The following is a 26513-nucleotide window of genomic DNA, read 5'->3' on the forward strand; positions in this document are numbered from 1 at the left end:
CCCTTGATAGACATCTTCCTCTTGAAAGATCACAGCCACTCTGTGGGTTCAGCCTCCCATTTTGCAGATGAGTAAACCAAGGTTCAGAGGCGGTAGGTGCCTTATCCAGAGACGGAATTTCCATCCCGGCTAGAATATCCCCCTCACCCACACGCTGTGGCTTCCTCCAGTGACCAGCCCAGGATCGGGCTTATCGTAAGTGGTTGACACACAGCCTCTCGATGACCGAGAATCTGCTGGGAGACATCTTCCCAGTGGTTTACAGGAGACATCACCGCCCTGTAAGCACACCTCTGACACCCATCTGTCTTCTGCACTTGCTTTTCTGTAAACAGAGCATCCATTGTCTCCCACTCTCCTGCATTTTGTAAAAGAATTAATTGCCCTTTTTATGGTTTTGGTGTGTTTGTACTTGCGAGAACCCTGGCACCCTTAATCACAACAACAACATTCTCTATGAACAGTCATTAAGCACCAGCAAATATGGAATGTATTAATGGGCAAACAGAAAGTCGGGGAAGAGGAAAATGTTTTTCTCTCGCAAAGCACATACGAAAAGTTGATCCAAACCAGCGCGCTGCCATAAATCTGTTAATTCTGGCAAATTATTGGGAGGTGGCAGGAGCGGCGAGAGGGAAAGAGGCGAAAGGTTGGCCGGAAGCTGCCCACCCACTTCAGCAGGGAGGCACTGGGGGGGGGGGGGCTGCAGCTCAGCTTCTGGCCCAGAACTGGCCGCTCCTTGCACAGGTGTCTCCCCTCTTGAAGCTGGTGTCCTGCACTCTCCCTAGGTAGCAGGGGCCCGTGGACCATGAAGATTGGACCCTGATGCTCAGATGAAGAAGAGGCAGGCCTGGGGCTGCGGGGAGGGCTATGGCCCTGCCTCGGGGGCTCCAGGTTCTTTCTCCTTCCAATTGCGTCTCTGTCCTCTCGGGGCCCCTGACCTGGGCTGCCTCCTCCGCCCGCCCCTCCCCCACACCCATCCCCAGTCCGGTTTGGGCCTGTTTCCTTTGGCGAGGACCACTTACCGCTCCTTCTCTTCTGGGACTGAATTGTGTTCAGTGCTGGGGGTGGGGGGAGGGGACTGATTGTGGGCGGCGCGCGCGCACGTGTGTGTGTGTGTGTGTGTGTGTGTGTGTGTGTGTGTGTGTATGCTCGCACTAGTCGTGGTGCTGGTGTGCTGGAGAGGGGGTCCGGGGGTCTGCTGGTGTCACTCAAGGCTTTTGATAACAAAGAACGATTTCTCTTCTCGGCGGAAACAAAACCCAGCCTTCCGGAGAAGACTGTTGCCCTCTCCTCTCTTTCTCTCCCCGCACTTTCCCTGTCCCTCTGTCCTCCTCTCCTGTCTCCTTCAGCCTGTTTTCTTTCTGTATCATTCTTTTCCCTCCCCTTTCTTTCCGTCTTCAGATCACCTCCTCCATTTTCTGGCCTGTTTCTCATTCATATTTCTGCCTCTTACCGTCCCTCTTCCCTCCCCGTCCCTCTGTCTTTCTCCCTTTTCTCTCTCTCCTCTCCTCCCCCACTGCCCAGACACACTCATCCGGTAGAGTTTGGAGTTGCCACACCACTGATTTTCACGCGAGCAGGAAGACACACGGACGCTTCTTGCTTCGATCCAGTCTTAATTCACAGATTCCGTGGGGGCACAGAGGGACAGCACGATGTAGATCGCCCAGTCCCCTTCTAGCCACATCTCCCCGGGATGGAGCCTCCTCGGGACCAGCAGTGGGTTCTTCTGTCCTGGGCGCCTTTGCTTACCTCTTCCTTTTCCTGGCTGACCAATTCCCCCCACGCACTGCTCCCTCCCAGGCTGGCTGGGATTTGCTCTTTGCTCCCCCGCCGGCTCCCCGGGCCATGTGCTGCAGCTCGAATAAGTTAATGTATTTACAGTAACTGCGTTCTTGGTTATACTGGAGGAAGGGGCTGCTTTGGTTAACGATTTATCACGGAGGCGGCTATTTTCGATGTGTTCCACGTGATTATCCGGCAAAGCTGCAATTTGGCACTCGTTCTGAGCTTGGAGGAATCGCTTCTCCAGAGGTGACCCTCGTTAGAAGATTGCATGTCACCGCGTGAGGAATGGCCACAGCGGCCGTGATGGGTAGGCTGTCTGCCTCTCCTGACCTCAATCGCTTTCCTTCGGCGTGGAGGCTGGGGTTGACTCAAAGTGGTTATAATTTCTGCTGGAAGGCAGCGGAATGATGATGGGGTGCTGGGCGCCCACGGGTTGGCCAAGGTGCAGGCCCAGAACTGCTGCTGGGACTGGTCATCCTAATAGGGACAGGGCAAGGCTGTATTTAAATTAAGAGATGCCCTGGGTGAGGGGAGGGTGCCATGGATTCAGAAGCCTGGCTCTTAGGGACTGAAGCAAGCAGGCCAGGCAAGGAGCGTGTCCTGAGCATCTACTGTGTGCTCAGCACCGTGCTAGGCTCTCATGCAAATGTCCTCCCATCCAGCTGCCTGTGGCCCCATCAGCCTGCTGCCTGGTGGGAGAACAGAGGCGGTGTGGCCTGGTGGCCACAAACCCCAACCCTGTGCTCACATTCCAGGGCTGCCACCCCCTAGCTCTGTGGCCCTTGCAAAAGTGACTTGAGCACGCTCGTGACTCAGTTTTCCCATCTGTAAAAGGAGATAGCGTTAGGGCTAGGGTCATGTTCTCTCCCAGGGTCATCTGGAGCCTCCAGTGAGCCAAGATCACAAAGTACTTAGAACAGGGCCAGGCATGGAGCGAGCCCTACAGAAGTGCTGTGGCTGTCATCCACGTTGCTGCTATGGTTGTTCAAGAATGGAGTAAGCAGACTCCCACTGGGTGAATAAGAAATCCAAGGCACTGAGACATCTAGGAACCTGTTGCTAGATGCAAAGCTCTCAGGGGTTGGAAACGGGGACAGAAGACAGCTTGTTCACATCCTAACTCACCTCCCTGGCCCACGACGCTTCGGAGACTTGTTTCCTTCCCTCTTTCCCTACTTCTCCTCCTCCTTTTTCCTCCCCTTCTTTCTTCCTCTCTAGTAATGGTTAGTGCTCCTTTGAAATCATGAGACACGCTAGGGACCTGGCCACGTAAGGGACACTGGAGGGCCTCTGTTGATCATTTCGGAGAACAGAGCAGACAGGGATGTCCACAGTCAGACCTTGGCATGCACTTGATAGAGCAGGTGCTCAGGGCCCACCAGGTTCTGAGTAGTCTTGGGTCCAGAAGTCTCCTTGAGTAGATCACTGCCCTCTCTGCACCTCAGTTTCCTCCTCAAAATATGCCCATCCAGCTGCCTGGGAGCTGGGTCTTCCTGGCCTCAATCTTGTCTCTACCCGGTGACAGCAGAGTGACCGTGGGCGAGTCACATGTCCCCCAGCCCCAGACCTCAGGGTTTCCATCTGCAAAAAAAAATTGCCTCATGGGGATTATAAGGCTCAAGGGAGGAGAGGAATGCTCTCTGGGATACAGAGGGGAACATTCTTAGCATTTCCGGGTCTGGAAGGTTGAGCTTCATCCTAGTGTCCGGGCAGATCGTGACTTGCTATCTTGTCTAACCTGTCCACTCTGAGACACGAAAGTGCAACTCTGAGACTCCTCCCAGCTACACGGATCAAAAGAACAGCCCTTCTCAGAAACCCAAACCTGACCACATCGCTCTCCTCCCCGCAAACTTAGTCTGAATCTTCCCCAGAAGCCAACTTGAAGGATTCCACACCAGGTAGTATTTTGGGGAAGGGATCCCAGGATATCCACATAGGGGAGTGGGAAAGTGAGGCAGGTAATGAAGGGTATGTTATAAAGCCAGTTGTCACAGAGGGTGACTGGAGCTGGATCCTGCAGAGAAATTCTAGAAAACACCATAAAACACCAGCTTCAGCGTCATCCCACTCGAGGAGTGAGGGAGCTGGGGTATTAATACACCATCTCCCAAGAGTGAGGGTGGCGCTGTGTTGGGGATGGTGAATTCCCTGGCACTTGTCACCTACCTTGTGGATCTCTAGAACAATCCCTCAGACTCAAAGATACCTGCAGCAGCTGGGCACAATGAATCAAGGAGGTCTGAGGGATGCAGGCAAGTGCTGATAGAGATGCTACACCGGACCCCTGTGCCCACAGAACCTTCCCTAATTCTCCAGTCTGTGTTAATGCCTCTTCCCATGCTTTTATGCACCCCTGCCTCCAGGGTCATGCTTCCTCCCACCGTGTTTAACTGCCTGTTTATTTGTTCACTTGCCCCCATCCTGTGTTCCAGCTGTGAGTTCCACGAGACAGGGCTGTGTCTCATCCAACTCTGCATTCCCAGAATAAATGTTCAACGTTAAAAAAATAAATGGGTCCGTGGAGATGGGGGCAGGCAGAGGCCCTCAGGAGAGAGCTAATTGTGTGACAGCAGAACCACAAGGAGAGTTGCCAAAACCCTTGTAGGTAGCAGACATTTCCAGCTGCCAACATGATGACACTTTTCCCTGGATGTGCCCCAGCTCTGGCGATCAGCATCCCCACCCAGCCCAATTTCAGGAACACGAGAAGGGGAGCCACACCCTTATTAAAACCAAGGCCTTTGCTCACTGTGAAAGGGAACAGATGAATCTGAGATCATCCTTGGCAAGAAATGCCGGGAAGCAGAATGCTCCTTTTTGGATCTTGATGGCAGAATCTCAGCACAGCTTCTGGCATGATTTCCATCTGTTGACACCTGTAATAATTGTGAAAAGTTTGGGATCATCTGTTGGGCCGTGATGCTTATAGATCGTCCTGGGTCACTGGGTGTGAGGCATTGATGGGTAGCCCTTGCCCAGGACTCTGCTGAGGGGAGTGTTTATGATTACAGCACCTTGGTGAAGCCGCCCAAAAGATGGGAGGCGACTGCTTCTTGTTTCAACACTTCCTGTGAAACAGGAAGTGGAGGGAAAGGTACAGGAAGTGGAGAGAAATGTACAGGGAAGACATTTTTCAAAGCAGGCATGGCTTGCGGATTCACAAAAGTTCTTAATATTTTCCATCCTGAGATGTTAAGAAAGCAGGACATGTTGTCCCTTACTAGCTCTCAGTTAAAACACCTTCTCATCTCCCAGTGTTGCTAGAACTTTGGGGGCAAAGGAGGAAAAAAGACGGACTGGAATGGAGGCAAAATAAGTGAGGTCAAGGGACTTCCAGATCCTTCAGAGACGGGTAGTTCACAACAACCCTGCCACACCTCCCAGCAAAGTTCCCTTCCAGCCACTGTCAGAAGCCAACAGCATGCCTACTTCACTTCTCGCAAATTCAACACACGGCTACCCTAGTTATTCCCTTTATAAAATGAATTCCCTATGGCCACCATGGAACAAGGAAAGCAATCTGGTTTTAAAATGGATTTTATTTTTGAGCAACGTTTTCAAAAGTAATGTTTGTGATTTAGCTAACAAAGACTTAACCGTACTTGTGTGCCAGACATTGTTCTAAGCACTTTGCTGATCCTCATTTAATTCTTATAACAATCCAACGAGGCAGATATCATTTTTATCCCCATTTGACAGATCAAGAAACTGAGGTGTGCAGAAATAAGGCAACTTGCTCAAGGCCAACAAGCTAGTAGGTCTAAAGGCCAGATGCAAACGCAGGCTGCTCGGGACAGAATCCATAGTCTTGACTCATGCATGTTTCTGCCTCTCTGAGTGAGGAAGGAAACTGACTGGTCCCTGGGTCTGGCCCGGTTGGGAAGAACCATGCTGCTATTTCTCACTAAGGGAGCTACCGACAAGAATGGTCTGCTCTGGGCCCTCCCCCCTTCTGCAGTTTATAATCTGGGAGACTTGGGCTTCTCTGAATCTCTAGCCTCTAGCATGGAGTATGGCACCCTGCAGATGCTTAAGGGAGTGTTTATGGAATGAACGTTGGATCAGTAAGAGAACGCACACGTGAATTTCTTAGCAGTGATGCTAGCGGCTCAGCTCGATGCACGTAGGCAGAGAAGAAACGGAGGCTGTTCTTGGAAGGCTCAGGTCAAAAACCCTTTCCTAGCTTGGATAACCTTCACCTTTGCCTTTATTATCTGGGAAATTCCCTATGGAGACTGCAAGCTCCTTGAGTGCAAAATCCACATCTGACTTATCACTGGGTGCCCACTACCTGACACAGTGCTGGGCTCCTAGGAGGGACACTGCATGCTGAATACATGAGTAGCTAGCAGAGTGAGTGAGGAGTGAATGGCCGAGAGAATGAATAGTTCTGGTCTGGGGACTCACTCTGAGAACCACTGGTCCAGCAGCCTAGCTCACTGCTTCTCGATCTTGGTGACACATGGAACCACCTGCAGGGATTAAACACAAAACAAAACTCTGATTCCCGGGATCCTTTCCCGGAGATTCTGATGTAATTGATCAGGGGTGTGGCTGGGCATCATTGAGCATCAGGCACCTTGATTTTTCAAAGCTCTCTGCATGCTTTGAAGGTGTGGCACGATAGGAAAACCTTCCTTTGTGGCTTCATGGGTAGGTTGAAGGGCTCACGTGTGGCTTAGCTCACCCAGGGGGCCCTCCACTTCTGTGTCCCACTGGCCCCCCGCAAAATCCAAACCCCCTGCTTATGTCCTGTCGTTGTTCTAGGCAACAGCTTCTCAGGATGCTGCTTGCGCGAGATCTGATGTTTGTTGCCTGACGCTGCGGGTCCCCGTTCCAGCTCTCGCCCGCCCCGTTCACTGAGATGTATATTAAGAGCAGATGCGAGACCGTTTCCAACGGGCCTTGAAGCTAATGCGCTGCGGAATGGATTCAGAAGGGCCTATTTCTTTGCGCACCGAGAAAGAGAGTGAATTAATGCTCAATGAAAACCTCCCGAGAACCAGGGCTGGTGGGGGAGGGGGGGATCTTGGTGGCTAAATCAACAGTTATAAACTCGCCCAGTCATTTTTCATTATTTGGTACATTGGAAAGATATTTTCCTTTTCAAATGCAGTTGGAAATCCGTTTGGTCAAAAGTCGGTTGGAAACCTCATCACCATAGCCCCTGAAAACTCGCAGCCTCTGTCAGAGGATGGAAGAAAAATGGCCCAGGTCCCCAGCAGAAGTTGAGGCGATGGGGCCACAAAGGGGCATTGTGGGGCTGCCTTGGGCAGAGGCTGTGTGATTTTTAAAAAATGTTGCCCAAGGGTCCCAACTTTTACAAGGACCGGCATATATGGGGGTTTAAGCTTATGGATTTGGAAGGCAAAGCCACACGTCTCCTCCGGTTTTGAGAAGAGATCTCATCTGGGTTCCAACTGCTCCCGTTCCATCCTCATGGGGACCTTTTCTGAGCTGAGGTGTGAGCAGAGCCTGAGCTAAAACATGCACCCCAAGGAGAAAATAAAATCCAAAGTGAGGTCCCACTCTCCTTGCACAGCTGAAGGGGACAGATTGCTCTAGGATGCACTGCCAGTGGTGGTGTTTGGACGGGCTGTTATTCCTGACTGACGGCCCCCCTCAGAGGGAAATCCCTCCACAAGGCGAGGGACTCCAGTCTGAGCCATGGCTCTGCCCCCTCCGGGCTGTGTGACCTCACATTAGTCACTGGGCCTCTCTGAGTCCCATTTTCCTCTCTCATGAAAATGAGAGGGTCAGGGCTGCGGCAAGGTGTCCTTGAGAAGATGGGTTTGCACGCACCCGGCACCTGCCCTGGACAGCAAGGGATGCATGGGAAGCCGAACCTGAGTGGGTGATTGGGGGTCAGCAGGTCAGGGCAGGAAAAGGAGTGGGCAGGGGGGAGGGAGGGGAGGCAGTAGGAGAATGAACTGCACAGAGAGAAATAGAGGCAGTGATGGCTCTTAGGACCAGCATACTTGTCCTCTGTGAGACCTGGGATGATCCGGGGGGCAAAGTACTGAGTCATCCAAAAGGTTGGGTTCAGAGGAGATTCCAAAGGGGGCTGCCTTCCCTGTGAGCTGGGCTGGGCCATCTTCCCCACTCAGGGGAGGAGTTATGTGCCAGGGCTCCTGAGGGTGGAGAGACGGGAGACTGTCTCAGAGTGCAAGACCAATGGGCACACGTTCTCTGTAGTAATCGGTTACTGCGCTGGATTCCGGGGATCAGGAACACTGGCTGCTTCCTATCATGTCAGGCATTGCCCCATACGGCACTTCCAGAAAATGGAAACACCTTCTTCAAGTGGACCTAGCCCTGCCCCAGGGTCTGTGGCTCTGCAAGACCCTCATGCAGTCAGCAACCTGAATAGCTGTACTTGGGATCCCTTGATTCTTCCAGCCTTTTATTTATTCCTTCTGGGCACTGAATGAAACCGCCTCCGAGGTCATCGCTTTGCTTCCATGCACATTCCCGTCTAACCCTCTCGCTGCCTAAATTTGCACAGGCTGCCCTCCCTCCAAGTTAAACTTCCCATCGCCGTTGAGAGGAAGACCCGACAACTCTGCAAGTTTGGGTATTTGCTCAATAAATATTAATTACACACAAAATATGCTACGCTGAGCTGAGTGGACGGAGTTCCTGCCCTCAGGGAGCCGGACTGAATGTTAGAGCCTGGGCTTATGATGGGGCTCTGACCCCAGGTTCTTGCTCGGCCCACATTTCAGCCAAAGCCAAATCTCAGAAAATGGTACCTTCATCCTCCCCGGTGTTGAGGCCAGAATCTTGGCCTCGTCATTGACTCACATCCCTTCTCTAGTGGAGGAGCCTTCCTGCCCTTTCCAGCTTCTGGTGGCCCCAGGCACTCCTTGGCTTGTGGCCGCATCTCTCCGGCCTCTGCCGCCCGTGGCCTTCTCTGTGCTTTCTGAGTCTTCTGCTATGGGCACCAGTCAAGGATTTAGAGTTTCCTCTGCTCTAGTATGACCTCATCTTAATTATTGCCCTAGTTTTGAATAAGGTCACATTCTGTGGTTCCAGGTGGACACGGCTCCCGTTGGGATTCAGGCTTTTGTTGGAATTCAACCAAGTGCGGTAGGGATCCATTCTAAGGGCAAGTCGGTGAGCTCCGGATTTTATTTGCTAAAGCCCTAACAATTCTAATGACCGTAATCATATGCATAAAGCCCCTACCATATGCCAGGCACTGCTGTAAGCATTTATACATACCTCAGCTGACCTTTAGAATAGCTCCATTAGTTGACACAATAATCCCATTTTACAGATGAGAAAACGGAGGGCTACACGGCGATGTGCCCCAGGCCCCCCAGCTTCTAAGTGTTTCCCAGCAGCAGTCAGTACTGAGCACCGGCCCTGGCGTTCATGCAAAGGCCCAGTCTTACCACCTGGAGCCCGGTGAGGGGCAGGCAGGGCTGTCGCTATCCCATGGCCCACAGGAGCCAGGCACTGCCTTGATAGAGGGAACGGGAATCAAGGAGGTGGGTGCAGAGCCATGGTGGGGGAGGGGGGCATTGCCACCAGTGGGCTCGCTGCCCACGCCAGGCTGTCCTGCCAGGCACATCACTCCCGTCACCGCTGCCTCGGCCAGGAGTAGGCAGACCGCAAGTAAACAGTGTCTGAAACCTATTCTCATTAGGCTAATTTACGAATAAATTACCATATTCAATGGCCTTATTTTTACTGCTCGTTAACAGGCCCATGATAGGATGATAATTACGGGATTTTAAGTGGCTAATGGCAGCTGGGGCGTCAAAAGCAGTTTTTACAAATCTGTTTATGGCAGTGAAGGTGACAGGAGGGGAGGGACATTGAAATGTTGAAATCACACTTTGGGAAAAAAAGCTTTAATTGTTGAGTATTTATTAGAGAGGAGGGAAGGCTGTAATTTAAAAATGAAACTCTGAAAAACAAAGGAAATTAATTAGTCTTCCGCCACCCCTCCACCCTCACCCCCAACACTGTGACTTTCAGGGAGTGGGCAAGGGCCGGGTGGGATCCCAGGAGAAGGGTGAATCTGGGCTTGTCCTCTCCGCTTGGCTTCTGCTGGCCCTGCAGAGAAGGAACCCAGAGGCCTTGGAGCATCCTGGGAATTCTGTCCCTCTCTGCCTGGGCTGGAGGCCCTGCTGATGGGGATACAGGGAGGGATGCTGGAGAAAGGTAAGGGCTTAGCATCCTTTACAGAGTGACAGTGTTAGACACATGTATCCTTTCCTCCTGATGGCCATCTCCACCTTCATCATCAGATCTCCTCTGTTCCACTTCCCCTGCGAAATTTCCCATGCATCATTTCGTCTGACCCTTGCAATAATCTTAAGAGCTAAGAATGATTCTTAACACCCATTGAAGGCTCCCTGAACACTTTCCGTGTAATAACTCCCTTAAATGTCACAATAGATAACCCCACGGGATTGGTCCTGTTCTTATCATCCCCACTTTATAAAGGAAGAAACCAAGGCACAGAGAGGTTAAGTAACTTGGACAAAGTCACACAGCCAAGGCTTAGCTCTGCAACCATCTGGTATGCTCAGGTCCTGCTCTTTTTTATCACCTCCCCCTCTCATTGAATCTGCGGCATGCCAGTGGGGTGGGCTTCAGGGCCCCATGTAACAGAGGCGGGAATGGAAGTTCAGAGAGGGTAAGCCACCTGCCCCCTGAGAGTGCAGATGGGTGGGTACAGGCTGCTCAGAAAAGGATTCTTAGGACTTGTTAGCTGGTGTCCAGGAGGAGCTATTTAAAGGCTACCTTCCCCCCCCCCCACCCCCGTGGGTTCTTCTTGTGGGTTCCTCCCTCTCCTGCCCAACCCCCCAACTGCCCGACCTGCCCACCTCCTCCTGACCAGCCCAGCTTCTCATGCCCTCGCCACTGGCCCGATCCATCTCGCTCCTCTGCTTTAGTATGCAGCCCTCGGAAAACAAACACGCAGCAGCCTGACAGTGGGAATAAATATCGCGGCGATGTTGATTAGCATTTGATCCCAGCTGGGGCTCTGGAAGCTAAAGTACTGGAATGTCTTGGCAGTTTTTTAATGCTGAATAATTTGATTAGATCAGTGACTGAGCCTGCTGCTCCTGGTGAGATAAACCCTCCCCACATTACAGGGGAGAGAGGCAGGGGACGGAGGGAGCGCACCCCGGCCCCCAACTCGGCCCTCCGCCCTCTGCTTCCTGCTTGCCTCTCTCTCCGTCTCTCCTTCCCCTTCTCTCTCCGTCCCTCTCTCTCCTCCCCCCTCCTCATCGCTCTCCCTCTCCCTCTTCATCTCTCCAACTCCCCCCTCCCCCAGCCCCAACCCCACCTCCTCCTTTTATGAAGCCTTAAATACATCATTTAATCAACTCCACAATTTCAATTTCGCGCAGTTGTCAGCTTGAATGTCTGACGAGGTGGTGAAGACCCCACAGATTGCGGGCAGGGGTGATGGGGCCACCGGTTCCCGCCCCCCCCCGCCCCGCCCCAGCCTTCAAAGAGCTCCAGCATCAGTCCCATCCCCACCCCCACCCCTCCCCAGCCAGCCCAGAGCGATTCCTGAGGTTTCTGTTTCCTTATGGCAACTGTCAGTCAGTCATGTAGATGTTTCTCGTCATCAGTGTGAAATTACCAGAGTGGCCTCATTATCCGCTTACTCCAAATTTGCAGGCAATATTTCTGTTTGAAGGATCATAATCTCCCTTTAAAACAAAAATAACATCTCCTCAGGTAAAGGAGGAGTCGGGGAAGGGAGATGACAGCTGGGGACAGCCCCAGCCTAGATGAATTATCTCGGTTGTTCTATAGGGACTTACATAGGCAAAGCCCTTTGCTGACCTGACCTAACACAGAGCCCACCTTTCTTGAAAACTGTTTTTCTCTGGCCCCATTTGACTCTAAAATATGCATCGCCCCCTCTATTCTCGTCACCTTCCTCTCATCTGAACCATCCGAGAGGCACTGCTGCAATAACAAAAAAGGAACGGGAGCAAATGGACAGGAAGGAGTGGGGAAAGCTTAGTTCTTATGCAGATTCAATGAGGGCACTTCTCCCAGGCTCCAGTGGAGTGTTACCTGAACCCCATTAGCCATAGGGAAGGTTGTGTGTTCTCACCAGAGGTATTGCAAAGCCATCTGACCTCCTTCTCCATCCAACGCTGTCATCTCATCACCGGAGAGTCGGGCTCCAGCTTTATTTATTTTTCTCAAATGGATCCAGAAATGGCTGGGGGAGGCACTTCCCAATAATTGAGTGCTGGCTTTGTCGGGAAAAGCCACACTCAGGGCTCAAATTGTCCTCAGGCTGGTGTGCTGGTGTGGGTGGAATGAAGCTGTGTGTGTGTGTGTGTGTGTGAGAGAGAGAGAGAGGGAGAGAGAGAGAGAGAGAGATGAGTTGGAGGGAGCATTGAAACCAATCCAGGGGTAGGTTTTCTTACTGCTGTGTGACCTTAAGTAAACCGACAGCCTCTCTGAGCCTATATGGCCTCATTTGCAAAACAGGGACAATGAGAAAACCTACTCCAGCCTCCTTGGGGGACTGTATGATTATAGTCCTTATGAGTAAAATGAGATGAAGCTGGGGACCCTCTTCATGCCCCCTCCCACCCTGCTGTGAGCTTAGTATAATCATTGTGATCCTGGCCATTTACTCACCCACAGGGGACCCATGCCCACCTTCCTGCTGCGTGAGCTTGGTCCTGCCTCTTCGTCTCTCCAGGCCTCAGTTTTCCCATCAGCAAGAACTGTAAAATGGGAATATTCGTGCCAACCTGCAGGTTACAGGGTGAGGCCTGAATCAAACGTGCCTGGTACTTCTGGCTCCTTGCTCCCCACCCCCACTTCCCTCTCCAATTTTTCCCTACAGGCATTGAAACCGTTCTTTGGGCTAGCGTTTGCTAATTGAGCGTTCCAACTAGCTTTCCTGCTAAACATAATGCAGGGTTCACATCTGCAAGTTGAAATGTGGTCTCCTTGAAGCTGGCTTCATTGCAACTTGTGTCTGTGTTCCTGGTGCCCAGGGCACAGTGCCAGGCACAGAGTAGGAACTCAGTGAATGAATGAATGAATGGCTGGATGGCTGGATGGCTGGATGGATGGAAACCCTTCCATCTGCAAGTCAGTGCCTTGTCTTGTTTTCCATAGGACCCAGCCTCACCTTCCCTGTGTGGTATTCTGAAGTTCCAGAACACAGGCGTTTACAAGAAACTGGGAATAAAAGGGTTTGATCTGCATGCTGCTAACACCTCTTGCAAAAAGAGGAATAAAAAAAAAAAAAGCCAGTTCCTTCTTTGGGTGAAGAGAAGGCGTCAAGACATGTTAAATGGTTAGGAAGAAGGCGGCTGCTTGTTTTCCTTCTGCCTTTTGCAGGCTGGAAGGGAGGTGGGGGAGGTTCATTATTTTTCGGTGCTCTGAAGGCAGGTGAACGGGAAAGGCAAACTGCCGGCTGGCATCGGGTTGGGTGGCTTTGAAAAATGTAGCGCTCTCAAGGCAAGGGAAGGGTTTGATGCAATTTAAAAAAGACAGACTCCCACACCTCTCAGATCCATACGTTTCCATGCAGATCTAGGGCGCTACCGCGGGCTTTGCAGCCTCTCCTGCTGTTCTGCTGATGCCCCAAGGACCCACGGCTCTCGGAGCAGGAGGCAGACGGGCTGAGCACCCACCCGGGTGGGTGTGAGGTGCCAACAGCAGACTCCGGGCTGGGCTGTGGCAGCAAAGCGGTGACACAGCGCCATGTGGTGCCCGGCGCGTGTGTGCCATCAGGTTGCTGCTGTCTGGGAGAAGGTAAGAAGCCGGAAAATTTTTAAAAAGTAAATCAGATGGTGTATGTATACGGACTAGTGCTAAAGGGGTCTGGGGCTCTGACTGTCGTTGGTCCCTTCCCTCTGTAACAAGGTCAGCCTACCACTGCCAGTGGGTTTTGCTTTCTGTCTCGAGTGGCATTCCTTGTGCAATAAACAGGTATGTGGCAAAATAATAATAGTAATTATTATTTTGGAACCAACTGTGTTTGGGAAACACCAGTTCTAATCTCCCTCCTTTCCTCCCTCCCTCCTCCCTCCCCCTCCCCCTCCCTCTCTCCCATCTTTCCACCCTGTTTTCCCTTTCCCACTTTCTTCTTCCTCCCTTCTTTCTTCCTCCCACCTTTCCACTTCTGCATTCAACGAACAACTTTTTTTAAACACCGAGGAATCATGCAGTTGTTAAGACAGATCATGTCCCTGCCCGTATGGTGCTTACCTTCTGAGAGAGAAAGCATGAAACCAGTAAACAAACGAACAGGCAGACTAAATTCGCCTAGTGACCAATGCTATGAAGGAAAAAACCCAGGGTGACAGAACAGGGTGTGATGGGTAGAGGAGGGGAGGACCACTTTAGGGAAAGTCTGGTAAGGCCCCCTTGAGCGGTGATGAGATTTCCATTAGCTCCTGCACGAGGAGGTGGAAACAGCCTTGCTTTTGTAAGTTGGAACAGATTCAATAAAGTTCTTGACTGCAGGACTTGTCAGAGCCTTCAGTGTACAGGCATGCCTTGTGTTTTGAAAAACGGGAGAACCATGGTGTCTTCGGAAGCCCTGTGCTAAGGAGCATCTGGACGGGCATGTCTTCTGTGGGATACACTGGGGACATACCAGACATCACCCCAAACTCAAACCTACAGCCCAGCACCGGCCACCCCCTCCGTTTGCTTCCCCTGGGGCCGTTCTCATGGTTGGTGCTGACTCTCTGGGTCTCAGGTGTCTCAATTCTCACAATGCACTGAGGCTGGAACCCTCGTGAGCCCAATTTACTAATCAGACAGCTGAGGCGCTCTGCATTTGTGGACAGCCTGCAAGCGAGTCCCGTCTCTCTCCTCCAGCTACGTGACCACCTGGCCGCGCCCTGTCCCCCCACGCCCCACCCCGCCCCGCTCAGTCTGTTTGCTCCACCCTGCCCTTCTCCTTCCCTTTCCAGAAACAGGACAAACCCAGTCTCACCTCTCTGCTGCACCCCCTGCTTGAAATGTCCCGGAAGCTGAAATCGCTACTTCTTATCCCTGGGTACACATTAGAACCTTCTGTAGCGCCTTTAAAAATGCTGATGCCCAGGCCCCGCCCCAGAGGGATTACATCAGACTCCCTGGGGTGGGGCCTGTGCTCGAGCATTTCTATGCTCCCTGGTTGATACCCGCGTGTCTCCAGGCCCTCAGAGAGCTCCCACCCACAGCCATGTCCCGCCACTTTGTCGCATTTCTGTCCTTCTGAGCACTTATCACCACCGGCAATTTCCTTGCCTGGTCATTTGCTTAGCAGCCGTCTGTTCACTGTCTGACTCTCCCAACCGGGACGTGAGCCCCCAGGGAGCAGTGGCTGCTGGTTCACTTCTGCATCCCCAGCCCCGGAACCAGTGTCCATCTACACACAGTGGGGCACCCTTAAGTCTCTGTTGACCTAAAGAAGGTTCAGAGACGTTAAGCTACTTTCCTAAGGTGCCCCAGCTGGGACTTGGGGCTCATGCTGGGAAAGCTGCACCCCCAGCCTTGCCAGTCTCCACACGCCACACCCTGTCTGCATTCAGGGAAACTGAAGTCTAGGGCAGAAGCACACCTGTGGCCCCCGCAAGGTCTCAGGTGCCGTTTGGGACAGAGCCTCTTCTGCCTATCTGCTGCCCCATCTCCCAGCACCACCATCAGCAGAAGCCCGGTAAGTGCTGCTTGTCTGGTTGCCTGAACAGACCAGCCTGTGCGTCTGACAAGGGATGCTCAGGCGACACCCCTCTAATCGCCAGGAGACCTCCAGGCTGGGATGGAGGGTGAGACACTGCATGGGCTTGCCTCTGTTTGGACAAGCTTTCTCTGTTTGCATCTCCAGGCCCCCAAACAGGATCAGGACAGCAAACAAAAAAAAAACAAAAACAAAAACCCATGCTGCATTAATTCATATCTCCCTCTCTCTCTGCCCAATCCTTCTCCTACTCATAGGATTCTGGAGGATGTGCGGTTGGTTTTCCTCTGACGGTAGAAGACCCAGATGGACCTGTGAGAGGGGAAGGTTTGGGGCTGACAAGGCAGGAGACCTCACTCCGGTTCCGGAAACCTGGACTAGCCATTTTTTTCTCTTGTAAAATGGGGATCATGCCTCCGGCCCTCAGAGCCTTACCCTTTGCCTATTCTTTGATGTTACTTGGCAGGGATGAGGTAGTAAAGAAAATGAACATGAATATGATGACATAGATGCGGCTACAAGGATGTTCCACACAGCATTACTTACATGAGGAGAAAGCAACTGGACACAACCTAGCTATCTGACACTAGGGAATTAGTCAGAAAATATATACATGAATGGCAAAGCCCAAAGCCATTTAAAGACTGGCTGTAGAAAAATGTTGAATGACATATTGATAGATAGATATTCTCCCTGTGTTATATCATAGTTTTTGAAAGAGCTGGTTGCAAGACATGGAAACTTTTTCTTTTTTTCAAACAAACTACACATTCACCAAAAGAGAGACCTCAAAAGATATACATAGAACTATTAACTTTGGATATGTTGGGGGTGGGAGATCATATTGGGGTCTCACTTGCTTGTGTTTTTTATAGTGTGTATGCTTTACTTTTTAAATAAAATAACACAAAAGGAAAGTTCTGTGCCATTCTCATCTTACCATATTGTTTTGATTTTGAGAATCAACCAAAAGAAATTGTATGAAAGTATTGACATGAGGATGAGACACAACCACACTTGCCTGGAAACAATATTGCTTACGGACTTGAATATATATAAAAACAATTTTCTCAAGATTGAGAAAATTGTTCAATACAGGGGGTATTTCTAAGTGGTGAACTCCTATTCATCTCACAAGGCCCAGCTCACATTGCCCTTCTTCATGGAAGTCTCTTTACCCAGCATGCCTGGAGAGAAGGCTCCTTTGTTTTTCCAAAACATCAATCCATTCCTCAATTGGAACACTCCTCGGTTTATTTCTCCACCTTTCCCACCAGACTTGGTGCCCCTTGAGGGCTGGGGCCATGATGTTTACTGCTGAATCCCAGGCTCATTAAAGAGCACTGGTACATAGTAGGTGCTCAGTAGTTGCTTGCTGAAAAGCTAGATGAATGAATGACGTTCATGCCAGATTCCATTACTCAAGTGAGGGCTTCTGAAAGTATGTGTGTAATCCTGAGCTATAAATTGAAACATATTTTTAAATTCACTGGAGGACTTGCTATTTAAAGGATCTCTGATGTAAATCCTTTTTATAAAATGAAGACATCTTGAGTAATGTGAATAATTGCTCCCTGACATATCTGTTTATAAGTTGAGATTTTTAAGGATCAGGAGACTGGTGCATTTTTTAAAAATTCATTTGACAAATATTTGCAAAGTGCGTGTTCTGTGCCAGGCTCTGTGTTAGACATGGGCATGAAGGCAGAGCGGTCCCAACCCTTGAAGACTTACAGCCCTGGCTACACTCATTGTTAATGTTGTCTCAGGGTTCCAGGGACCCTGAGTTGAATCCTGCCTTCCTCACATTCCAGCTGTGTGTCCCTCGGCTACTTACTTAACCTCTCTGAACCTCAGCTGCCACGGATGTAAGCTGAAGGTAATAAAAGTACCCACTTCCCAGCAGTCGTGAAGATAAAATGAGACAGTAGATATAAAGTGCTTGGAAAATTGCCTGGCAGACACATATTCACTGCTATCATTAGAAGACAAGGTGGAAAAACATCCATGTGGGATGCACATCATGAGAAATTCTTGGCTGTTAGAGTCTCCCAGATCTGTGTGGCTTTGCTTTTTCACAACAGCTAGTTATGCCTCAAAACCTTGTGCCTTGGTTTCTCCACCTGCAGAATGAGGGCAATAATATCTATGAAAGGAAGATAGTTGGATTGTAAAAAAAAAAAAAAAAAAAAAAAGACACATTAAGTGTTGCAGAGATAATTTAACTATCTTCCTTTAGGTTTTAGGAAGACAGAAGATGATTAACTTATGCCTGTTCCCATCTGCCCCTCAACCCCCTACTCCCTGCTCACCAAGAGGATTCTAGCTTAGGAAGGTGATGGTCCTCTCCTCCCCCAGGGGTGCCTTTGGGCAGAGCTTCTCCAGATGTGTTCAGCTCTGCGACCAAGCCCCGTGGGTACCTGTGCCTCCTGTGTGCACAGACTGGACCCACACAAGAAGGTGCTGGCTCACTGGCACGAGTCCTTGTAGGGACCACGGGCCCTGGTTTTAGATGTAGGATGACAGTGTTAGATATAGATAATAATTTCTTGCCCCCATTTTGCAGATAGGGAGACTGAGGCTTGAGGTCTTATAGCTGTTCAAAAGATGCAAAGCCATATCGATCTGCGATGTAGGAAAACTCCAGTTTGGAAAACAGTTTTGATGGTGACTGCCTTTCTTTTCAAAACCATGGCTGCCTTTGAGAAAAGTTTCATTACAGGCCACGATGAAGTCTCTCCAAGCTCTGCCCTTCCGGGAGCAGAGCATCGGACTGGGGTTGGCAGATGGGACAGGGTGTGAGGAAGCCGGAAGTGGGCTGCAGGCTGCTTCCCAAAAGGTCCTGCCGGGCACTATACATGGGAGAACATAGCCTGTCCAGGTCCTGGGCTGCTCATGGACCCTGTAAGACAGAGGTCATTTAGTCCAGCTCTCCCCTCTGAAACCCTCCTTCTCATCCATTTTACAGATGACGGAAGAGACTGGCCGGGGCCATCCATTCAGTGAGATCAGGCAGCCAGGGCTCCCACCTCGCTGCCTCTTCTTATATCCTCATGATGACACAATACAGAGGGTGGATTTAGGCCCATTCGTGTATTTATTCAAGAAACACAGATAGAACATTTATCTTTTGCCAGTTCTGGTGCTTTCCAGACATTAGTTCATTTTATCCCAGTCAGATCAATCCTTAAGAGTAGGTACTATTATCATCCCCATTTCACAGATGGGTTAACCGCGGCCTAGAGAGTTAAGTCCTTGGCCAAGGTCGTACATGGCTAGTGAGTCACAAGCAGCTGGGCCCCCAGGTCTCCATCCCAACTACCATCTGCTATTCTGTGTGGCTTCTCATGAACAGAAAGAAACTCATTCCATTGTTACTTCTCACTCGTTTTCTTCTGACTTCATCAAGGAGAAAGCTTCAACTTGACGTCACTCTGTCTTTAACGCCTCTCCAATGCTTACTAATATTTTTTAACAAAGAGAGAGGGAGCCTCGGGTCAGTGCCTTCCCGACAACCGTGTTTAAAAGGAAGCGTTATTGGGCTTCCCTGGTGGCGCAGTGGTTGAGAATCCGCCTGCCGATGCAGGGGACACGGGTTCGTGCCCCGGTCTGGGAAGATCCCACATGCCGCGGAGCGGCTGGGCCCGTGAGCCATGGCCGCTGAGCCTGCGCGTCTGGAGCCTGTGCTCCGCAAGGGAGAGGCCACAACAGTGAGGCCCGCGTAACACACACACACACACAAAAAAAAAAAAAAAAAAAAAAAGGAAGCGTTATTAAGGTGGTTACGTCTGGGACGAAATTTGCAAAATGCTACCTTTTGTAGAAACGGATTCCAAGGGATTCAGAGACTTGCTCAAGACCTCAGAAAGGGCAGGTCACTCCACAAGAACTAAAAAAATTGGTCTTTTGACCCCCTGCCATCTTGAGCTTTTTCAATCCAATTCAGTTCAAAAACGATTTGACAAACAGCTTGTGAGTAGCGAGCAAGAGCCATAAAGATGTGCGAATCCGGTGAGAATCCTAAACGTGACACAAATGGAATGTATCATGGTTTTATTTTATTTTTGCTGGGGGAATGATCCCTTGTGCTATCCTTCTTTTCCTTCAGTCACTTGATCCCGAAAGGGTTACAATCTGAAGAAGGGCTTTTTCGTAAGCACAAAGAACTAATATTAGATTGGGGTTTCTGTAAATATTCATTGTAATCTGTGACTTGGTGAGCATCAAATTCCACCCTCCCGAAAGCTGCACATTTATAACTTGTGAATTCATAAATATTTACGAATTCACACAATCATCACTGACAAATTATTTCATCTGACAGCTCCACACAGGCTCTGCCTGGTTTCGTGAAATTCTGAACAAATCTCGCGTAAACTTTGCGGGTGACAAGCAAAGACCAAGCGCAGGGAAAATCACAACCAGATCCTACAGATTCCAGTGGGTCAGTAGTTGATATTTACAATAATCACCGCCACCACCTGGACGAGAGAGAGATTTTGTTGTCTGATGGGCTGCCAGATGTTCTCAACAACTGTACATATCTTTATAGCAGTGCATCTTCAAAGATGTCCAAAAATGGGACCTTGTCGGTAGGGATACAAGAGTGGAAAGAGGCCAGGTTGGGAGCTGGACAGGCTGGGTTTGAATCCAGAGTCGGCTGTTGGGATCTGTGTGATCTTTAACAAGTTTGCAATCCTTGCTGAACTCAATTCCTTAGCTTCGAATTTGGGATAATAAAAGCAGCAACACAGCGGGGCTGTTGTCATAATTGTAGGTGCTGCTGGTGAAAACCCAGGTCCAGGGTCTGCCACAGAGCAGGGGATTCAAGAAATCCTGGTTTTATTATTCCTGTTGCAAATAGTCGTTTGAATAATCACAGCTTCTGGCATGACCCCATTTCCAGTGATTTCTGAATACAGAAGCGGTCCTGCTCCCAAATCCTTTTCCTCTGTTGTTACCTATACACACTTGACAGGGACATTTCCATGTGTGGTTTTAATTTTTGAGCCCCCCCCGCAAAGAAATCATGTGCCTGCCACACCCAGACTGCAGGTTACCCTAAGAATCCACTTACCCATTGGAGTTTTTCTTCCATCCATCCTCCTTCTGCATGAACGAGAAATAACTTGCTTTTTTTCCTCCCTCTCTCTCTGATTTGCTGATTGAATGGCACCTGGTACAAATGAGTTTTACCTCCAGATGAGCGGGGATAAATCCCCACCATCATTCTGTGGGTCTGAATCAGGGTGTTCCGAGCCCTGTATGGACACAAAAAGCCGATTTTGATGACGGGAGCCGGGCCTGCATTTTGCTCCATCGTACGCAGGCCAGTCTATTAACAGTGATTACGGGTTTCACTGCCTCAGTGCCGGGTACAGGGTTCCTGCAGGGGCAGCTATACAGGCTAAATGCTATTCCCTGGCTTAAGACTCCCTGTCAGCTTCCCACAGCACCCCACCAAGCCCTGCCCCCCACAGTGACCTCCAGCTGCCCTGGATGCCTTCTATTCGTTGAACAAACCCAAGCTCACGCCCACCCCAGGGCTTTTGCACTTCCCATTCCCTCTGCCTGAACGCCCTCCACCCCACCCCACCCCGGAATCTTCAGGGAGTTGCCCCCTTCTTGTCACCTAGGGTTCCTCCTCTGCCACCTTCTCAGAGGGCCCTTCCTGACCCCTTACCTAGAGTCACCACTCTTCATCAAATCACCCTCTTTTTATTACCCACATCTGGTTTTCTTCATAGCACGTATTAATGGAAGCTATCTAATACCTTTTCTTTTTTCTTCATTTCCAGAGCCTTCCACACACTAGGAGGTCCACCCGGACAGAAGCTTGTCTGTTACCCACAGCTGTAGCCCTACGACCTAGAGCAGCATCTGGCATATATTAAATGTTCAATAAATATTTGTTTGGCTGAACAAGTAAATGAATGTGGTTACAGATAGGACAGGTGCAAGATGAAAACAGATGGCGGGTGAGCTCTAGGCTTAACCACATGGTAGTTTTGTGATCTTGGGCAACTTAAACCTGGATGAGCCTCAGTCTCTTCATCTGTAAAATGGGTATGGTAACTTGCCATCTTTCACAGCATGGTGGGATTTTGAGATCCCAGATACATAAAGGGTCATGCTCTTCCCATAGGGAAGTCATGTATGGCTGACTCTTGGTTAAAATGAATACTATGTAATTGATGGAGTCCTGGGTTTGGAGAAGTGTGGGGACTTAAAGACTGCATTTCTTTTAGCCCCTCTGACCTTTCCTTCCATGTCAGACTTCCAGCCCCTTCCAAGTGTGTTTCTGGGGGAACCCTGTCCTATTCTGAGAAAACAAGCTTGCACCTTAACTGCAGGAGCGGGGCCCGCATAGGTGTAGGCAGTAAGCAGAGGAACGTCACCAGAGAGATGCTGACAATAGGACTGAAGGCAACATTCCGTGGGAAAATCAACTGAGTTGAAGTTTTGCAAAAGGTGAATTTTCCAATTGCAAAGTCTCCGCCCTGGGTGTGTTCAGCATTGCATTAAAGTACATGCGCATGTGAGCATGTATACATGCTTACACACACACACACACACATATACGTTTTTCACAGTTGCTTTCAGCAGAAGTTAAGGAGCAAAAAAGATTTGTTTCTTTCTAAACTTTAGCAATTTCAACATCTGCCTGTTTGGGTAAATTTGACAAGGACGATCTCTTTTGTCTTCTCTCTCGTTTATGATCTTTTTTTCCCCTCCCGAACCCAGAAATTCCATGAGAAGTGTTTTTAAGAGTGCTCACTGACAAGTGTACACATGCCGTCCATAGCCAGGGAGCAAGCGGCTCAGTCGCTAACTTGCGAGGCAGGAGCTAGATTACAATCATAAATAAATGATTTGCTGTCTCCTCGCATTCGGACTTGTAGCTTTTAAAGTGTGCCTGTCATCGTGGAATCAGATTTAGTCAAATGCTGTGTAACTACAAAATTATCCTATCCTTACCTTTTTATTCTCCCTATAATGGACAGTTAAATTGGATTTTCAAATTTGAAGTGCATATGTTTTTCAAATCCCCAGAGGCTGTCTATTTTTTTCATTTCTAAAGCAACTCGCTAATGTTTATCATTACCACACAGAAATATTACAATTCTTAAGGGGCGCCTTACAAAATCAGCACGGGAGAAATGTGCTTTATCGTCTCAAAATGAAACCAATTTCTCAGCTGATTTGCAATTTATTTACATGTTAGCATTTGATTTCCAGCTGATTTATAACCCCATACAGTGCCGTCTCAGGGTTTATTTAGAAAGCAAATGACGGTGTTCGGGGGAGGATGTGGAGCTCTGTGTGGCATGGGATGTCTCCTTCCCCCTCGGGGAGTTGGAGATGCAAGTCCCGAGTCTCTTGTTTTCGTTCCATCTTCAGAGAATTCAATGCCCCAGCCAGTGCAAATACACAGGGTGCTAGGCCCAGCCGCTGCATGCAGATGAGATGCTGAGAGACAGCCTTTCCAAGAGAATACATTACCTCCTCTACAGGGAGCAGGGAGCTGGATGGAGGAAGGGGAGAAGATGGCTGGAATAGAGCGGGCTTGCATCCCTAGGCTCATTCACAAAGCTCTAATGGCAAACGTGGTACCCGGATTCAGAGAAGTACTGGAATGGACAGTGGGGAGGGAGTTTACTGGAGTTTACTGCTTCATCTGTCTGACCACTCGTCCACTGATTCATCCATCCATCCATCCATCCATCCAGCCAGCCATCCATCCATCCATCCAACACCTTCAAGATGAATGCTAAGGTTACAAATGACTACATTTACAAATGGTAAAGTGAAGGAGACTAACATATACTTCTCTGGGTCATCATGAAGCTCAAATAACTTAATACATGTAAAAGTGCTTAATAAACTGTAAATCATCTTAAAAATATAACCTACAGGTGAAATGACGTAACGGGCTAGAGCACGCATGGGCCCTGCTTCCTTCTAGCTGTGGAACCATGGGCAAACAGCTTTATCTCACCAGGTGATGATTGCCTTGTCTATAAAATGGCAGAAGAGGGCAATAATGATTATGATGTCTATTTTGAAGGGATATTGGGAGTATTTGATGAGGTAGATAACCCATATCAAATGCTTAGCATGGTGCTGGGGTCACACTTAGCACTTCTTACTATTATGATTATTACATACTACTGAATTATTACATATTATTGTACATTATTATATACAGGAGGACGGAGTAATTATGTCTGAGAAGATAAGAAAGGATGTTACAGAAGAAATGACTTCTGAACTGGGTTTATGGAGGAGGGAAGCTTTTCTCAGATGCCAAAAGAATGGCATTTCCAGCAGGGAGAACAGCATGCACAAAAGTCTTGTGGCATGAGGCGCACCCAAAGATTCAACAAAAGGAGAGGGGTGTGTGGCTGGAGCTCAGGACCCGTGGGGCAGAAAGGAGGAAGTGCCTTTGCATATTAGGATATGGAACTTGGGTTTGTCCTGGGGATGACAGGCAGCCATTGGAAGCTCTCAAGCAAGGACATGGTCCCATCCAATTGGCACCTTAGGAAGCTCTACTGTGCAGAGGACAAATTTGGAGACAGGAAGCCCAGGGCAGGGACTGGAGAAATAGCTCCCTGGAGAGCACATGAGACAGGACCCAGTGCGCTGGTGCAGGGCTGGTGAGAAGGGGCGGATTTGAGAGATGGGCTTTCAAGTAGAATCAGCCAGGACTTGGGGGCCAGTTGGAGAAAAGAAGAGGAATAATGAGGGTTTCACAGGCATCTTGAGGCGCACCCTATCAGAGGTAAAATCCCTGGGACTGAGATGAATTCTCCTCCTTACTTTGCTTATATCTGCCCATGCCATGAAGAGTTTCTCTGAATAAATTTGCATGTATTTATGCTACAGGCAGCCAGCACTCACTCCTGCAAAAGGAGCATCCCTCTCTCTCTCTCTCTCTCTCTCTCTCTCTTTTCCACTCCCCCCCTCCCTGTCTCTCCAAATATGTACACACATCCAGCACGATTTCCATTCTGGGCAGTCAGGAGCCAGGAACTTCCTGGGACTTCCTGATTGAACTTGGATGAGTCCCTTATCTCTCCTGGCTTCAGACAGGATAATCTCATGTCTCTGGGGTCTCTAACTCTAGGATACTGACAGAGGTCTAGTCCCCTGATGTATAAGTGGTGTACCAATTAGGACAATTTATGTCATGAGTAATAGAAAATCTGATTCAAATTAGCTTAAAAATGAAGGGTCTTAGGTTCATGAAACAGAAAAGTTGGAGATTTCAGCTATCAAGGTGAAATTTGGTCCAGCAGTTCAAGGATGTCACCCATGAAGAACACCATTATTTTCTGTCATCTGTTTCCCACAGTGTCAACTTCATTCTCAGTCTGGTTACCCCCAGGCTCTTTGCAGCGCTCCTAAGCACGTGCTTGTGTGCTCCCACCCAGCAAGGAGGAAAGGGAGTCTTAGTCTGGACACTGCCCCCAAAGCCCTGAGATCCACCCTGATTGAACAGCTCAGTTCCCACGCCCACCTCTGAGTCAATCTCTGTGGTCAGAAGGAGGGGTGCGCTGACAGGCTCCTCCTGGGTCACATGCCCCTGCTCCTACTTAGGTCGCCTGTGTATCTCCATACAGAACCCAGGGCTTTCAGGGAAAGGGCGGAATGCTGGGACAGAACCAGCACATGCCCAGGACACATGCCATTGGAGAAAACTTTCTACTGTCTTCCTTCATTCCAAGGAGAGAGGAGATAGCTTCAAAAACAGACATAGTCTCTGGAAAACTTCCTTGTTATCCACATAAAGTGCATCAAAAAAGTCAAATAATAGTGCTTGACCCAGCAACTTTAAGTGTCCAAGAGCTAGCTGCTTATGAGGAGATAAAGAGAGTCAGCGTCCTTTCCAGTGGCCTAGGTTTTGTAAGGTACACTTGATGGCCCGGTCCAGACCACCTGGGACCCTCTATTGACCACAAACATCAGCCAACCTATGCTGGAGATTTGGAGTGCCAGGCGGGAGGTGCCCTGGGGCTTAGGGAGGATGAAGGGGATTCAAAGTTGGTTGTATTAGACAGGATAGGTCAGACTGTGCTGCAGTAACAAGAAGTCACCCAAACCTTAGTGACCTAACAAAGCAATGCCTATTTCTTTTTTTTAAAAATTATTTATTTTTGGCTGTGTTGGGTCTTCGTTGCTGCGCGTGGGCTTTCTCTAGTTGCAGCGAGCGGGGGCTACTCTTCGTTGCGGTGCGCGGGCTTCTCATTGCGGTGGCTTCTCTTGTTGTGGAGCATGGGCTCTAGGCGCGTAGGCTTCAGTAGTTGTGGCATGTGGGCTCAGTACTTGTGGCTTGAGGGCTCTAGAGCACAGGGTCGGTAGTTGTGGCACACGGGCTCAGTTGCTCCACGGCATGTGGTATCTTCCTGGACCAGGGCTCAAACCCATATCCCCTGCATTGGCAGGCGGATTCTTAACCACTGCACCACCAGGGAAGTCCCTAATGCTTACTTCTTGTTCTCACAAGGTACATGGTGAGTTTGGTACCCAGACACCCAAACTCATCTCACCATGTACTTTGTGAGATGAGTTTGGGTGTCTCTCCAGGAGCTGTCCTTTACACAGCAAGTCAATAATCCAGGGAGTTTCAATCTTATGGTATCTCCACAGCATATGTGCGTAGCAGTGGGGCAAAAAAAGAGTGGATAATTGGGCCTAGCTCTTAATTTCTCCTGTCTGGAGGTCACACACATTCCATCTGCTTGTATGACCATGCCCATCCTCAAGTAATTTTCCCATGTTCCCGTGACGTGAATTGGAAATAACCAGGAAGAAGTAAAACTATCTGCCTTGCAAGTGGGAAATGGTTGGCACCTCACTCAGACTCACCTTCACGTTCTCCCCAAAAGTGAGAAAGAGAAACCATTATTATCTGCTCTCTACCAGGTGCTCTGGATTAAAAGATGAACTGCCTTCTAGCAGTTCACATTCAATGTGGGGAGACAGGGCCAATCGTTAAAAAGAAGGAGGGGGGGTGGGAGAGAGACAGGGAGAA

The 26513-nt window shown here is 49.6% G+C and overlaps 1 protein-coding gene and 1 long non-coding RNA gene across 7 annotated transcripts in view; both read right to left on the bottom strand.

Moving 5' to 3' along the window:
• Nucleotides 1-1598: 1598 nt before the first annotated feature.
• LOC136792672 (uncharacterized) overlaps nucleotides 1599-26513 on the bottom strand; it is a 390674-nt gene continuing 365759 nt past the window's right edge. The window contains exons 10-12 of one of the 6 annotated variants that reach the window (XM_067014857.1): nucleotides 20553-20736; nucleotides 4544-4670; nucleotides 1599-3372 (exon numbers count right to left, since the gene is read on the bottom strand). In XM_067014857.1, the coding sequence (XP_066870958.1) occupies nucleotides 3245-3372; nucleotides 4544-4670; nucleotides 20553-20736 (439 nt within the window). In that variant the 3' untranslated portion in view covers nucleotides 1599-3244. Of the gene's footprint in view, nucleotides 3373-4543; nucleotides 4671-18622; nucleotides 18937-19240; nucleotides 19957-20222; nucleotides 20446-20552; nucleotides 20737-26513 lie in introns of those variants that run through there. The other 5 variants (XM_067014856.1, XR_010836810.1, XR_010836809.1 and 2 more) reach the window with 5 other exon arrangements.
• Nucleotides 11149-14899, bottom strand: LOC136792673 (uncharacterized). The gene is made up of 4 exons (XR_010836811.1): nucleotides 14750-14899; nucleotides 12448-12542; nucleotides 11888-12104; nucleotides 11149-11474 (listed from the first exon to the last, which is right to left on the bottom strand). It is a non-coding gene; the product is annotated as an uncharacterized lncRNA (long non-coding RNA).

This window comes from Kogia breviceps, chromosome 15 (genome assembly GCF_026419965.1).
Source record: "Kogia breviceps isolate mKogBre1 chromosome 15, mKogBre1 haplotype 1, whole genome shotgun sequence".
NCBI classification, from domain to species: Eukaryota; Metazoa; Chordata; class Mammalia; order Artiodactyla; family Physeteridae; genus Kogia; species Kogia breviceps.